General features: G+C 38.6%; 1 protein-coding gene across 1 annotated transcript; it reads left to right on the top strand.

Annotated features, from left to right (window-relative positions):
• The first annotated feature begins 544 nt into the window (after positions 1-544).
• LOC102872300 (sodium-dependent phosphate transporter 1-like) lies at positions 545-14,797 on the top strand. The gene is made up of 10 exons (XM_006903141.1): positions 545-1,147; positions 1,272-1,412; positions 1,809-1,894; positions 6,908-7,004; positions 9,154-9,273; positions 11,269-11,538; positions 11,648-12,206; positions 12,589-12,774; positions 13,269-13,353; positions 14,343-14,797. Exons 1-10 carry the CDS (start codon positions 811-813, stop codon positions 14,499-14,501), a joined length of 2,040 nt encoding a protein of 679 aa, XP_006903203.1. The 5' UTR covers positions 545-810; the 3' UTR covers positions 14,502-14,797.
• Positions 14,798-15,978: the final 1,181 nt, after the last annotated feature.

Raw genomic sequence — 15,978 nt, 5'->3', positions numbered from 1 at the left:
TATCGCCAGAGTGATGGCTGCTGCAGTGCGCTCAGTCATCTCTTTCTTCAGCTGCTAAGTGGACCACGACTACTTTCCTGGTGGGCTGCGAACCCCTCCACACGTTCTGTGGTGCGGCCACTCGAGGCTGTCTGCTCTCTGAAAGAGTGTATTGCCTGGCCCCAGCCTACCACCCCAGCCTGGACTTATATCCTGATCGGCCCCTCGTTTTCTCTGGTGAGTGGTGGTGCCACTTTGGAAAGGCTCTTTTTTCTCCCCGGAGCCGGGCCGGCGGGCGTGGGCATCGCGTCCTGGCCGCCTGTGGCGCACCTCGAGCGGCGCTGCTAGCGCCTTCCTCCCCCTATCCTGTGACCGCCCGCGGGCCTTTTTGGCGGTCTCGGGCGGCGCGCGCGGGAACGGCCTTTTTCCGGTTTGCCCAGCGAGGGCGCGCGCGGGCCAGCGGCGCGGAGGCCGGGGCGGGACGCTCGCGGGCCGAGGGGCGCGGGCCGCACGCGGCGCCCGGGCAGGCGGCGTCCGGCTATTGTGCTTTCCTCCTTCCCCGCAGGATGAACTGGAGTCCTTGCGCTCTTCCGCCATGGCGTTTCGCTGCGCGCTTTTAGCCCTCCAGAGCCAAAGAGCCCCCAGACAACAGACGTTCCTGCGCAACGTATAGCAGTAACTCCCAGCTCGGTCTTGCGCCGTAGTTTACAGTATTTAATTTTATGTAATATATATTATTTATTCTAGTATCTTGTTACCTCATCTTCCGTTTACATATCTTGAAAGCCGTGCAGTTATTCTCACATTCATTGCAAACCTCTCACTCCGAGAATGGAACCGACCGTGGCCACGCTGACCACCAGCTCCGTCGCTGCTTCTGGTGCGATGGGGAACTACCTATGGATGCTCATCCTGGGCTTCATCATTGCCTTTGTCCTGGCCTTCTCCGTGGGAGCCAATGATGTAGCGAATTCTTTCGGCACTGCCGTGGGCTCCGGGGTGGTGACCCTGAAGCAGGCTTGTATCCTGGCTAGCATCTTTGAAACCGTGGGCTCCGTCTTGTTGGGGGCCAAAGTGAGCGAGACGATCCGGAAGGGCTTGATTGACGTGGGGATGTACAACAAGACCCAGCCGCAGCTGATGGCCGGCTCGGTCAGTGCCATGTTCGGTAAGTGCTGCCGCCCGCAGTGGACCCCCAAGTACCCCGAGGGGCGCTGCCGGCCTGTGGCCGCGGTGGTTCCCTGGTCACTTGTCATTGTGCGACTGACTTGATAAAAATTGACTTATTTCAGGTTCTGCGGTGTGGCAACTAGTAGCTTCGTTTTTGAAGCTTCCTATTTCTGGTACCCATTGTATAGTCGGTGCGACCATTGGTTTCTCACTTGTGGCAAAGGGACAAGAGGGTGTCAGGTGGTCTGAACTGATAAAAATCGGTACGTTTGACTAAATGGCTTCTTAATTTTTCTTTGTCTCATCTTACCATATGTATGTACAGCAGAGATTGTGAGGGTGGGGCTGGGTCTCTGAGTCAGGTGGCTTAGTAGTGAGGAACTCTAATGCCAACTCAAAGGTATGTGAGATAGAGATGGGAAGTCTCCTGTGTGATTTACTACCTCTGAAAACCTGTTAGAGTCAGGTTCCAACCCCATGGCACAATGTGAATCAGCTGTACACTTATAGCAACAAGTTATATTGCCATATATGTGTGGGAGGAGGGGGTGTAACATGATAGGACAGACTAAAACAGTTTTAGAGAGTGAATATTGAAGTGATTGTTGCCTCCTGATATGCAGTTACTGATTTTTTTTCCTTAATGTGTTTTATTTCAGTGATGTCTTGGTTTATTTCTCCGCTGCTTTCTGGTATTATGTCTGGAATCTTATTCTTTCTTGTCCGAGCTTTCATCCTGCGTAAGGTAATTTTCCTCCTCCAGTATGACTTTTAATGGATCATTCAAATTCAAACTGGGATAACATTTTTACAAATTTTTGGAAGAGTTGACAAAACAAATTCTGTAAACTTGTGTGTTGCCTTCTGAAAGGAGCAAGTTTTCAATACCCAGGAAGGAGAATTTGAAGTGACTACTAAACTGTAGTGATAAACTGGAGGGACAGGAGCAGAAAGATAGGACATTTATTTAGAATAACTTCTCTAGTTGAGGGCGAAGTACTGCCTATTGGAGCAAATATTATAGTCTGACCAATTTTAAGTTTGAAATTTAACAAGTCACTATCCTTTGGGGTTTTTTCCCAAGCTGCCAGTAATTGAAGTTCTTTTAATGTTATTCTTTCTTTAATGTTATCCTAACCTGTTTGTAATTTCTTTGTATCAAGTGTGACAACTGCATTTTTTCAGAAGAACATGAACCAGTAAAGATAGTCTCTTCTCCCCTCAGGAAACTTATTTCCTGTTTATTTAAATAAAATCCTCTTGAGGGACTGATAACATTTCCCTTATCAAGAAGCCTGATGCTAACTTCAAAATAAATACAGAAGGCAAGGAATTTTGTTGGTGTGGGACTGAGTTACAGCATTTTCCTCAGGAAACAATGTTCATTTTTTGAGGTAATTGCTCTTAAGTGGTCCATTGTAAGTTCTTTAAAACACTCCTAAACTTTAGAAACCCGAGAGAAGGGAGATAGGTTGCTTAATCCCAAGAGGTAAGAATGTATTTAGACCCACTTGTCTGGTCTAGTTTTAAGCTTCTCTAGGGAAGGATTTGCACAATGATGCAACAGAAACTGTCTAGAAAAAGGAATTGTAATAGATTTTTGTAATCTGAACCATTTGCCATGAAATAGCAGTTAATTTCAAAGACTTTCAAATAATTATAACCTATTGCTATTGTCAGTTTTAAGTCTTAGCATTCCTGTAGGACTATAGAAGAAATGTTCCCTTTTAGAAAGGCTAAAATTTTTTAGCAGCAGAGTATATCTTTTCTCCGTGAACTAGCTGATGGGTTTGATACACCAGCCTTTTGATTAGCATTTGGGCACTTGTTAGGCTCCAGGACTCCTACTGAAACCAAATCCATATACCCTTTGCTATCATTTCTACCTCAGATCTCAAAGTACAAGACAGAATAGAATTGCTTCATAGTTTCCAAAGCTCTCTTTCTTCGAAGGAGTTTTGGTGTTTTGAACTGTGGTGTCTGGACGCTTAACCACTGTACCACTAGGGTTCCTCACACTCACTATGCCAACTGCTTTTTGGTCAAGTCATTGATAATGAATTTATATATAGGACAGGTTATAACTTCCCTATGGATAATTTACACATAGGATAGATTATGACTGCCCTTTAGAATTTTGAAAGCTGTGAATATATTTAGAGTGACTGTCTTCCTCTTTTGTAGAGAGATTGGTGGGTTCAAACCACTGACCTTAAAACAGTTTCTTGTTAACAACTCAAATTCTGTACTGGTTTTATTTAGCAAACAAATATGATTAGCACCTACTTTAGTCTCTTAGACATATGATAATGTCTATAGTATTTGAATTTGAAGCTCCCAAGTGGTCATGTAGGGACCTTCGAGAAGGATGTCATGCTTGGAAGAATAGAGGGTTAGTGTAGGAGAAGATGACACTGGATGAACTAGATTGATATAGTGACTGGCAATGGGAGCAGGTGTGTCAAAGATGGTGAGGTTGGTGCAGTGTAGGGCAGGACTTAGAGCTATTGCTGCATTCACTTTGAGTTATAGACTAGACTTTTTAGTGTCTCTGCTAGAGTCACACCTCACAGGAGTAGTGAAGATGGATGCAGGGAAGGCAAATTTTAATCTGTTCCTAGGGTACCTGGAGTCCTGCTACTTGATAACAACAGCTCCTGAGAGCAAAATACCAGAAAACCCAGAGAAGTAATCAGTCTTGTAGGTGTGCCTGTTTATAAAGGTTTAAAAGGACTTTGTTGTTCACTGGGAAGCAGTCTCCTACTTCCAGTGAGGGTTCGTAGGTCTTCCTTCCACAAAACGAATTTGCTCTCTTGCCTGGGGTAAGGATTGTGGTGCTGCAAAGTGTGATGGGTTTTTCAGTTTCCCAGTACTTCAGACATGAGATGCTCCTGCTGTGTCTTCCCCTCAGTCACTGAGTTTATTTCTTGCTGGGCATAGGGGATAAACATAATCAAAGACAATTTAAATAGGTTTTTAAAAATAGTATTAACTTTGAGGCTTTATCTCGGAGACTGCCCCTCATATTACCCCTCTTTGCTTTGTGTATGTGTGTGTGTGCGCGTATTCAGACTCAAGCCATTCCCTCAGTAGCAAGTTAGAAGAGATTTTAGGTAATGCAGGTGATTTTATTTATTTTTTAAAATGGCTAGGAAGAATTAAAATCATTAAGATGGTAGACTTTCGGGAGTCTTATCTAGTAAGATGTAACTATTGACCATTAAGATACTTTCTAAGTTAAGAATCTTAGAAATTTAAGATTAAAATTATGTTCTGTGTTTCAAAGATACTGAGTTAGGAGAAAAAAGGTGGAGTAATTCTGTTAATGTTGTGGTGTTAAAGTGGACTGAGATTAAGTATGTAAGTTCTGTCAAGAAAATGTATCTTTTTTTTAAATTTTTTATTAGTATTCAGCTGTATTATATATGTCAGGAATAGTTTTATGAAATGTAGCAGTCTTTTTCATTTGACCTAAACCTTAATGAGATGCTGTTTTCAATTAGCTATTCTGGTTGAAGATTGGAATTAACATGTAACAACAAATGAATATTTTAAAAGGAAGTGAACTGGGTGAAGGGAAAAGAAGGTAGGGAGAAGGGGTCAAATTGTGAAACAATGAATGAAAATCTAACTTGTGTATACTTTTGTTAAAATCACAATTTAAATAAAAATCTTATTAATTAAAAATAAAAGATTGGAATTAAGAAGTCCCTCTTTTCCACACCACCTTACCTGGGTAGTGAGTTACATACATCACTCATCTTAATATTTATCACATTATCAGACATTGTGCATTTTATATATATATATATTTATATTTATATTTATATTTATTTATAAAGAAATAAATAAGGGAAATACTGTGCAATAGTTTTTAAAAACATCTGAAAGTTTTGCACATTAATGCCCCCTTGGGAAGTAAAGAATGCCGAGTTTTGAGAGGAGAGTAGTTGGCTGGTGGTTAGAATTGTGGGTCAGCTTGGCTAGGTCATGATTCTTGTGATTTTTGACAGGTAAGTAATGGTGCAGTCCTCCGTTTTGTGATCTGAGGTGGTCATCTTCCATTTGCACATTATGCTGCTTTTTATGTAATGACCTGTTCTTTGGAACCAGGTAATTTTGATAAATGAAGAATTGGGTATACATTATTCCTGCAGTTTTAAGTGGGTGAGTTAGGTGATAGAGTGATAAGAATAGTTTTATAAACTGTTAAGCAGAGTTATGGCTTGGAAATAACAGGAAAGATATAAGGCATACAGGATAGGCTTTTGGAGGTTAAACTTTGTTCTTAAAGCCTTATGAACTGTTTGACTTTAAAGAGATAATAAGGTAATCTAAAGATGGTGCTTGTGGCAGTTAAATCTACCAGCAGCTCTTTAGGGAAAATGATGAGCGACATTCAGCCCTGGAGAGCGTGCTGGATAATCACCCTTGAGGAGGATCTAATTTGATGGCAATGCGTTGGAGCTTATTTTTTTCAAACAGTGTATAAACCAAGAACAATGGATAAAGTAGTTAGGCATCAGAATGATTTTAGTCGATGAGGCCTTTTTGATTTGGAATGGCACTTTACACAAAGGAGTTTATTTCTTAGCTTTTCTGTTTTCATCTTGAGGTACTACATATTCTTCTCGATGTATTTATTGACTATTCTTAATAAAAAGTTTTAGAATAATTTTAGTCTCCCTGTTTTGTCTCCTCATCCCTTCAGACCCTCAGTGTTATTGTTGTAAATGCAAGGTTTTCCATTGGAATTGTAATTAGGATTCTATTAAAGCTTAATTCTTTATAAATTTAATTAAATGAAAAAGAATTTAAATTCTTTAAGTTTGGGAATTTTTTTTCTATAATTATATTTTATTAATTTTCATAAACATTTACAGAGATTTTGGGCTTCCACTCATTCATTGTTGCACTATTCTCTCTACCCTCCTCCCAGTTTGTTCTTGTCCAAATGCTAAGTTTGGGAATTTAAAGGAATTCTTTACACTTCTATTTAAAATCCTTTTCATTCATTTTGGTTTGTAGTGATTCCACACTTTAAAATGTTTGATTTGTGTGTAGTTGTTTTTCCTCTAGAATTAGCATACGTGGTAAATCAAGCTCTTCTCATTTTCAGTCTCACTGACTTTACTATTGTTTAAAGTTTTCCATCTCTTCATTCAGTGGTATTTGTACTTGTTAGAACACCATGCATGGAAAGGTCAGTAAGAGGAAAATCCACAAAATGCATTGACTGCAGCAGTGGGCTCAAGTGTATTTGAGATGGTAAGGATAGGTCAGGGTACAGATTATTGTTCATAGGGTTGCTATGAGTTGCACTTGACTCAACAGCACATAAAAGAAGTATATTACCTCTTGAATAATTATCCAGGTTACTTGTTCCTTGTATTCCTGTCTCTACTCGAGGAACATTCACTGACTGCCATGACAAAAATGTAGCCCTCCTTCCATGACTATTTCCTTTACCTTTTTTATAGTGCTTATCAATACTTAAAGCAGGAACCTCCAGATGCTATTATACAGGTATGTAGTTTTTTTATTAAATAGCAAGAAAAAGGAATGAGAACAAGAAAGATGCTGTACTGGAGTACCCAAACATATAAAGCCTTGCTGGAAATTCTTTTAGGAGCACATATATAGGGCAAAGTCCAGTTGCCCAGGGAAATAAATGAGTTATTCCTCAACCTACTGTTATAAGACTTTGTAGAAATGGGTAACTTTTATAGTATTTAATAGGTTGGACGATGTTTTACAGGCAGATCCAGTTCCTAATGGTTTAAGAGCTTTGCCAGTTTTCTATGCCTGCACAATTGGAATAAACCTCTTTTCCATCATGTATACTGGAGCACCTTGTGAGTACATAGTAAAATATTTAAATGTGAATTTCACCTTGTTTTTAAAAATTTGCATTAAATGCCCAATTTACCCCTTTTTGCTTTACAGGGCTGAAATCTCCTAGAAGGTGGCTGGCCTGCACCCAATTCAGAAGGCTGCAGGCTAGTGTATGCTGAGTTAACCTAGATAGTTTTTCAACCAAAGAGACCTGCTCACATTCTAAATCACTACAGACCTTTCCTCTTTAGTCTTCACAGGATCCACAGATCTTAATGATCTTCTCCCTCCTATTTGGAATTAATATTGACCTCAGTTACTGAAGAGTTGTTAGATATATTTGTTCCGTAACAGTCATTTAGGACTGGTGCGCTGGATCGTCTCATGTTCCATTCCTAAATGGAACAGCTTTTGGTCTTTAAGTATTAAATTTATTCCCCCAAATCTGCACAAATGAGAAGAGTTGGCATATTTAACAACTGGTCTGAGTGCACTTGGATGAAGAATTCATGCAGCTAAGAGGAAAAAGAATTTGTGAGAATGTAAAGAGTGAAATGCTTAAATTTCATATTAGAACTGAGACAAAACATGGATTAAACCGCAGATGTACGAGTATATAATTTAACAACTGTGAAAGATTGATAACTTGTTACTTGTCAGGACAGATTAAATGTCTTTAATCTGCTTTGCCATCTAGTCTTATTTGACTTGATGGTCATTGGCTTTCAATTTTTTTTTTTATCAGACCCACTCGAAGACATATTGCTGTCCAGGGTACATTCACTTCATTTATGTATCGAGAGAGAGCAAGGCATAAACAGAACAGTAGTATGAATCTGCTAAAGTGCTATGTATGCACTCATTTCCAAATATTTTTAGTATGTTGTGCCCTCATCTTCAGATATCCTAAGGCTTTTAAAAAAATATAATGTATGGTCACTAAATTTTCTTTCTAATGGATCGTGAATTCTTTAACCACATCTGCCTAGTATTTTTTTCCAACCAAAAATGAAATTAGCTAAGTAACTTTAACCTTGGATTGTTCTTAGAGTGATAAGGAAGGGAAAAAAATTGCTCAGTAAAATTGTTCTTACTAAGGCTACCAGATTCCTTATTCTAAAAAGTGCATATGAAGAAAAACATACTGTATAAGAATGTGTCCTTGTGCTAAATACAAGAAGTCTACAGTGAGATTGCTAGCATTAATGCTTTGTGATGGCAGGGCTGAGAGGAGAGTTGAATGAAATTAGAAACAAATTTTCAGTCATCCTTGTGAATGAGAACTTGGGGTATTTTTTGTCCTTTGTGGATCATTTACTAGAAAATTTGTTATATTCTTTCTAACATTTGCGAAGTAGGTAGATTTACATTATAATAGAAATTGAATTTCATGTGAAGTTCATTTTACCTGATTTAACCTATATGATAAAAATGGAAAACAAAAGACTTATTTCAGATCTTCGTATTTGAAATAAGCCTCATTTTTACCTGATTTTTAATAAAAAATTAGATACAAGATTTCCCCTAATTAATAAAGCAAATGACATCAGTTACTCTAAACCCATTAAAATAAAATTTTTCTTGGATTTGTTACAGAATTTTTGCATGCACTAAAGTGCTGTTTAAAGTAATCTTACTTACTGATGTGTAACATTCTGGGGTAATAGTCTTTTAAGATTGATATTACTGTTGAAGAGATAATTCTGTTGAACTTACTAAAAGCAAGTAAGATGGATGTGTTTTCTGTAGAGAATTTTATCCTGACAAATGTGACTCTTAACTTTAAAAGTATTGATTGCTGTGCGCAAAAAAATTTTTTATTACTGTGTGCAAAGGTATGGCAGCTAAATTCAGAGGTGCATAAATGGAATGGCTAGTTTGCATGCCTTCAGACATCCAGTAATCTTTCAGAAAATGAAGACAGGAAGAAAACGGAAATGTGGCAGGTGTTCTAAGTGTAGCTTTAAGACAACTATTGGATTTCTCTTAAAAAGCTGATTTATTTTTACAGATATTAGTACAGTAGACCCTGTGAAGCCACAGCTGGTAGCAGCTGTGAGTGGTGATGGGGTGGCTTTGGGAACTGCTCAAGAGTCCCGGTAGGACTTACACAATATTGCAGGGGGCTGTTGCCCTGGGGTTTTCAAGATGCATCATTTTATCTCCTAGTGCTGGGCTTTGACAAACTTCCTCTGTGGGTTACCATCCTCATCTCGGTGGGATGTGCAGTTTTCTGTGCCCTTTTCGTCTGGTTCTTTGTATGTCCCAGGATGAAGAGAAAAATTGAACGTAAGTAACTGTCACAGAAAAGTATAACTAGTAATGTGTTTCTGTTTGATCACCTATAAAAAATACTTTTGGTTAAGTTGGCAATGTAAGAAATTTTTAGTAGGTATAAATTTGTTGCCCAAATTCTTTTTTATGGAGTGAGTCATAGTGGATAATTGATCTGTGTTGCAGAGACAAACGTTGACTCTTTTTTCCTACTGTAATTGGATTAGCTAATCAGTAACATGATAGAGAAATTGTACGTTAATTTAAAAGTATGGGGAAAAAATTTAAAAGTATGCACCTACCTTAATGAAGAAAAAGGAAAATATTTTCATGATAGGGAGCTCTGGTGGCCTAGTGACAAGAAGCCGTGCTGCAATACTGAAGGTGCACTATTGAAATCCACCAGATGCTTCACTGGAGAAGGAGGGGCAATCCCCTTCTGTGCCAGTTGGGCCCAGTTGGACAGTACACAACAAGAAATTTTTTTTTTTCTTCCATGAAACTGATTGCCCCAGCTATTTCTACCATAAGAAGTTTTCAATGCATAACTTAAGATTCAAACAGACAAATGTAATATAATGTGTAAATTTGAGCTTAGATTTGGTTAATTCTCCCTCAGAGTTTGATAGCTCAGATTAATTAGTTTTGTAGGTCGCATGTGAAGGAATGTTAAATACTCAATAAAGTTCAATAATGTCTGTTTGCCCTGACATTTTTGCATTCATTTCCTTAGTGGTGGCAATTCTGTCAAAATAATCTTGTTCTGCCTTTTTCATCTCTGCAAATAATTGGTGATATAAAGTTCATTCTTTGGAAATGAAGTGATGCGCATAGGGCGGTGGTGTTCATAAGAGTGCTGTGTCACTGCACTGCAGCTGAAAGGCCTCAAGAGTCTTTGCTCATCTGGCTGTACTGAGGCTTCCAGACTAACTGACCTCATTTTTCTGACAGAATATGAGATGTCTTGCTAAATGCTTAACTCCAGTACGTTGACATGATTGGGAAGATTCTTGTCTATCTCTAGAATTGGAAATAATTAAAACTTCTGAGCTGATCTGTTAGAAACAAAGATATGGGAGTTTGTTATATAGTTGCCTTCATTGCATGGATACTTTGTGTAAACTCTTGGACTAAAATTTGGGGGAGTTGCCTTTTTAAAAAGTGAGAACTAGGAATTGTCCATATTATCAGTTATTTGGATCGAACTGCCTTACAGTAAATGATGAATAGGTTGGTAGGTGTTTTAGCAACAATTGGGTTGCTTTTAACAATTCTTTTTTCTTTTTAACTATTTTGTGTGCGTGTACCGTCAGATCAGATCTGACTGATACAGGAGGATATTGCTCCTCCTTCTCCGGCAGAGCATCCGGTGGATTCGAATTGTGTACCTCTGGGATTGCAGTGCAGTTTCTTGCCACTAGGCCACCAGAGCTCCCCTAACAATTATTTTCTTATGATTTAATAGGCTAGAAGTCAGAATTCAGGACACTAGCTCTAGAAGAAGGCTTTACCTGTTAGCTCGAAGGAAAGTCCTTGTCTCTCTTCTGTTTTTGCTTAACTGAAAAACTTACTCCACACACCCCCCATCTTCTGCCTCCTTGCTTAATCTGCTATTTCAAAAGAATTCCTAACAATAAATAAACATTTTCATGTTAAACATAAAAATAGCCCATTTCCAAGTGGTGGTATCACCTCAAGGTGTATGTGATGGGACATAAAGTAGAGTTATAAAAATGAAAGAACAAAAATTACATGGCAGAGCTAGCAAACCTAAAACATTGGTTGTCTGACCTTTTGTGGAAAGTTAGTCAACTTCTAAAAGGGGCGTAATGCATTGCAGGTGATCAAAGAATGAGCTAACAAATAATGAAGCAGATCGAAAATTATCCCTAATTTTTCTTGTGTTTTACAAACATTCTCAGTCTGAGTTGGATGTTTGGGGTGAAGGAAAGGGAGCAGTGTTGCCGCTAGTGTGGCCAAAATCAAACCAAAGACCCCCTTCTTTTCTAGGAGAAATAAAGTGCAGTCCTTCGGAAAGCCCCTTGATGGAGAAAAAGAACAGCTTGAAAGAAGACACTGAAGAGACCAAGTTGTCTCTGGGGGATATTGAAAGTAGGAGTCCTGTTTCTGATGTAGAATCTGCTCCTGTGCCCCTTCGGGCTGTGGTGGAGGAAAGGACAGTCTCTTTCAAACTTGGAGACTTGGAGGAAGCTCCCGAGCGAGAGAGGCTTCCAAGTGTGGATCTGAAAGAGGAAACCAACATAGACAGTGCCATAAATGGTGAGTTAAAGCCGGGCTGGGGAAAAGTATCACATATAGTGCTAAAGACGTGCAAACAGATTTTGGTCTTATTCTTTATATTGCGTATTACTTTTTTGGTTTTGAATAGGTGCAGTGCAGTTGCCTAATGGGAATCTTGTTCAGTTCAGTCAAACAGTCAGTAACCAAATCAACTCCAGTGGCCACTATCAGTATCACACCGTGCATAAAGATTCTGGCTTGTACAAAGAGCTGCTCCATAAGTTACATCTTGCTAAGGTGGGAGACTGCATGGGAGACTCTGGAGACAAACCCTTGAGACGAAATAATAGCTATACTTCCTATACTATGGCAATTTGTGGCATGCCTCTGGACTCATTCCGTGTAAAAGAAGGTGAACTAAAAGGTGAAGAAATGGAGAAGTTGACATGGCCTAATGCAGACGCCAAGAAGCGAATTCGAATGGATAGCTACACCAGTTACTGCAATGCTGTGTCTGATATTCACTCTCCATCTGAGGCAGACGTTGACAAGGGAGAGATGGGCTTGGGTGACGGAAAAGGAAGTAGTGGCTCCCTAGAAGAAGAATGGTATGATCAGGATAAACCGGAAGTGTCTCTCCTCTTCCAGTTCCTGCAGATCCTTACAGCCTGCTTTGGGTCATTTGCTCATGGTGGCAATGATGTCAGGTTAGTACATGTTGAATTTATCCTTGCTTTTTTTAAAAAAAAAATTTGTTTTTATCCTATCCTTTTTTGTAAGCCCAGAAGGGCACAGTGGGCTCCTCATATTGTGCAGAGGAGCACTAAATCGAGATAAGATGAGTTAATAGTTCTTACTGAAATAGGAATCACTTGTACAGTGAATAGTGAGATTTAAGATTTAAACTTAGAAAGCAACAGAACCCCCACTCATAATACAGTGAAGGTGTACATCTTTAGACTGAATTTATAACTGTTCACTGAGCCCTCTTTGGTAGGAGGCAGGTAACTAGAACTCAGGTATGTTGAGCATATCAGATCTTGCTACTTCTACCTGAAAAGTCCTATTTGCCCTTCTTTTTTCTTCCAGCAATGCCATTGGTCCTCTAGTTGCTTTGTATCTGGTTTATACCAAGGAAGATGTTTATTCAAAAGCAGCAACACCAGTATGGCTTCTACTCTATGGTGGTGTTGGAATCTGCATTGGCCTGTGGGTCTGGGGAAGGAGAGTTATTCAGACCATGGGGAAAGATCTGACACCAATCACCCCCTCTAGGTGAGTCACTAAACAAGGCCTTACTTACAGCCAGAACTGAGTGTTACAGTGCTAACATTGAAACCACTTTTTTAGTTAAAGTAACCAAGTTTGTTGATGCAAAAGTTTTAAGATTATTCTTATTTAAACATCATTTTGGTTAAATACCTATTCATCTCTAATGGCCTGTCAACCAAATAACTTTTCTGAGAAAGGTTTGTTTTTCAAGAGTGAAGAATGAATACTTGGTCTTTACTTGGGATGTTTACCAAGTTCTTAAAGTAAAAGTGTGGACAGATTAAATAAGGGCTTCTAGAATAATATAAAACCTTAAAGATTATAAGAGGGTGTAGGAATGAAGTTAATCCCATGGATCAGTTTAGACAGGTTAACATAAATAAAGACACCAATTGAAGTTGTGTCACCAAGTGGAACAAACAGAGCAAAATCATTATGACTTGACGCACTTACCAAAAAGTAAACTAAATTATTAACTAGTATATTTATGTCTCTAGTGGCTTCAGTATTGAACTGGCATCTGCTCTCACTGTAGTAATTGCATCAAACATTGGCCTTCCCATCAGCACAACGCATTGTAAAGTAAGTTTGAAATAGTGTAATATATGATGAATTAATTTTAAAATGGAGACTTTGCTTAACTTCTGTTGTGATTTAGAACATTTTAATGCAGTAGGGGTTTGAAGAGTCCACAGATTTATTGAAGAGTCCACAAAGGATTATAAGAATGGAAAAAGTTACATTTTACAATTCTTTTATTTAAGCAGTCAGTATATGCTCTCTGAAGTGGTATAGAAGTCATGATCTAGATAGCTATGATTTCCAACTTGCCTAAAGTTTTAGAATTTTTTTTTTTTATCTCAAAGGTCAGTTAGGCTTTGGCACTGTTTTGTTTTCCTTTTTTTTTTTTGTAATGCTGTTCAGAGTAGTGTAGATGTGCTAATGAAATAGTCAATTTTTTTTTAATAGCAAGCTTTTTATAGTTTTGCTTTTTGAGTTGTCACTACCCTTTTAGGTGGCTAAAACTTTGGATTTACAAGTTTGGAAATCTTTTTTACTACTATTTGCATCTTATTTATTGAAAGCATGCTCAGGGCCTGTTGCAGTGAAATGCCAAACGTTTCTTAATGAATACATAATAAGAAAAGAAAGAAATTGGCTTTCATAAGGAAATTCCTTGAATTAGTCCATCATGGAAGGCAACCTGATGGATGAGTCACTGTTTTTCTTCCAAAATCTCTCTAGGTGATCAGTCTATCACTGATCTTTTGAAAACTAGTTTCACACTGTTAATAAGAAATAGCGTAGTTCTGGAGGAAAATACGAAGTGTTTCTAATTTTATTAGTTACCACAAACTTGATTGTAATTTTTTACATTGCTTTTATCTTTCCAGGAATAATTTTTATCTGTTATAAACCAGTCACCTGGTATGAATTTTTACCAGTAGTCTGGGATTCCTTATTTAAATAATTTTTTTTAGTACTTTATTAAATTTAATGAAACTCATTTAAATAACATTTCCCAAAATACAGGCACGTTAGGAACCAGTTTCCTTGGTCTGTCTCTGTAGGTGGGCTCCGTTGTGTCCGTTGGCTGGCTCCGCTCTAAGAAGGCTGTGGACTGGCGACTCTTCCGCAACATTTTTGTGGCCTGGTTTGTGACAGTCCCCATATCTGGTGTGATCAGTGCTGCTATCATGGCAGTCTTCAAATATGTCATCAGGGTGTAAAGCTTTGCGATTGATTTGTGTCAGAGTTTGGCACCACTTTACACATTCCTCCTTCCTTGAAGAATGACTACAGTGTTACAGAAGACTGACAAGGAGTCTTTAAAGTTTGGGAGCCGTGGGAGGGAAGTGTTACTTCTGCTGTAATTGCTTTTGTGCTAAATATGACTTGTCTCAAAATCAGCTATATAAAACAGCCAGGTTCCAACTGGTTCATACTGAAGTCTCATTTCCTTCTGGCTGTGAATTCCTGTACATATTTCTACTTTTGTATAAGGCTTCAATTCCATTATCTTTAATCTTTAAGGAAAAAAACCCAAAACAGACAACCCATAAGTTATCTTTAGAGACAACAGCCATTCAGAGCCATTTGATAGAGTGCTCTGCTTTGTTTATTTCACTGGCTTCTGCCCTAACATGCACAGGGATTTAACGATACAATTAAACAGAAACTCCCCTTGTAGTCCCTTATAGAAATAGTCATTTGTGCTCTGCCCTCCAGTCAGAGTAGTGGCAGGTTTTGTTGGCATCTGTGGGAACTTCTATAGGAATGAGGTTCTTGGATACAGTGAAAAATTTAAATTAGTAGTAATGTTTTTGCAAGCAATTTATTGACTATTGCTAAGAAGAAATAGGGAGAAAAGCCTTTTGGGGCTTTTTTTTATAAAGAAATTTGATATTTCTTAAATTTTTGGCAGTGTGGGATGGGTGAATGGAGTGGAATGTAAATTGGGACACGTTAAATGGGACAGCCTTCCATGTTCATCTGTCTACCTCTTAATAAAAAAGCCTACAGTTTTTAGAAAACTTGATGTCATGGTTTTTGTTTGCGTGTTTGTATTCAACATTGAATTGTCTGTACTCCCCCTCAGATAGTTGTATGTTCTTTGAGAGGTAAGATCTTCCAGCTGATAACTTCTGCCCAGCTTTTAGTTACCTGGTTCCTTCTTGTGTGTTTTCTTGTAGTTCCTGAAGTTTTCTGGTACGTTGAAGCACATAGATGACATAACAGGGCATTTTCTAATTTATTTTGGCATTTTCACTTTTGAAGATACATCTTGGGACATGTCTATGTTAAAACACTTGGATACCTGTTTAGTTTTAAATGGCCACAAAGTTTTCTGTTTGACCGGCTGGCTTGTCACCGTTTTATCTGTACTGAGTTGTCATCACCCCAACTCTGCTGCAGAGTATCACAAGACTGCGAGCTCCCGGGAGCAGATTTCCAGGTTCTCTGCTGGGTGGGTTTGACCCATATACCTATCTGTTAGTAATTCAGTGCCTAACCATTAGTGCCACCCAGGGATTCTGACTAGGCAGATTTGTTTTTAGATCGTAGTGGTTTTTTTTTTTTTATTATGGAGAAAAAAAAATGTGAGTGAAACTAGCAGCTTCATTTAAAATGATCAGAGTTCTCTAATCTTGATCCTTTAGGTTCAATAATTTCTGTCTGGAAAGTTATATAGCACAGTGCTTTTGA

Source organism: Elephantulus edwardii, unplaced genomic scaffold (genome assembly GCF_000299155.1).
Source record: "Elephantulus edwardii isolate Elephantulus edwardi_28Jun2011 unplaced genomic scaffold, EleEdw1.0 scaffold00519, whole genome shotgun sequence".
Taxonomy (NCBI): Eukaryota; Metazoa; Chordata; class Mammalia; order Macroscelidea; family Macroscelididae; genus Elephantulus; species Elephantulus edwardii.
This window is presented reverse-complemented; position numbering and strand designations above follow the sequence as displayed.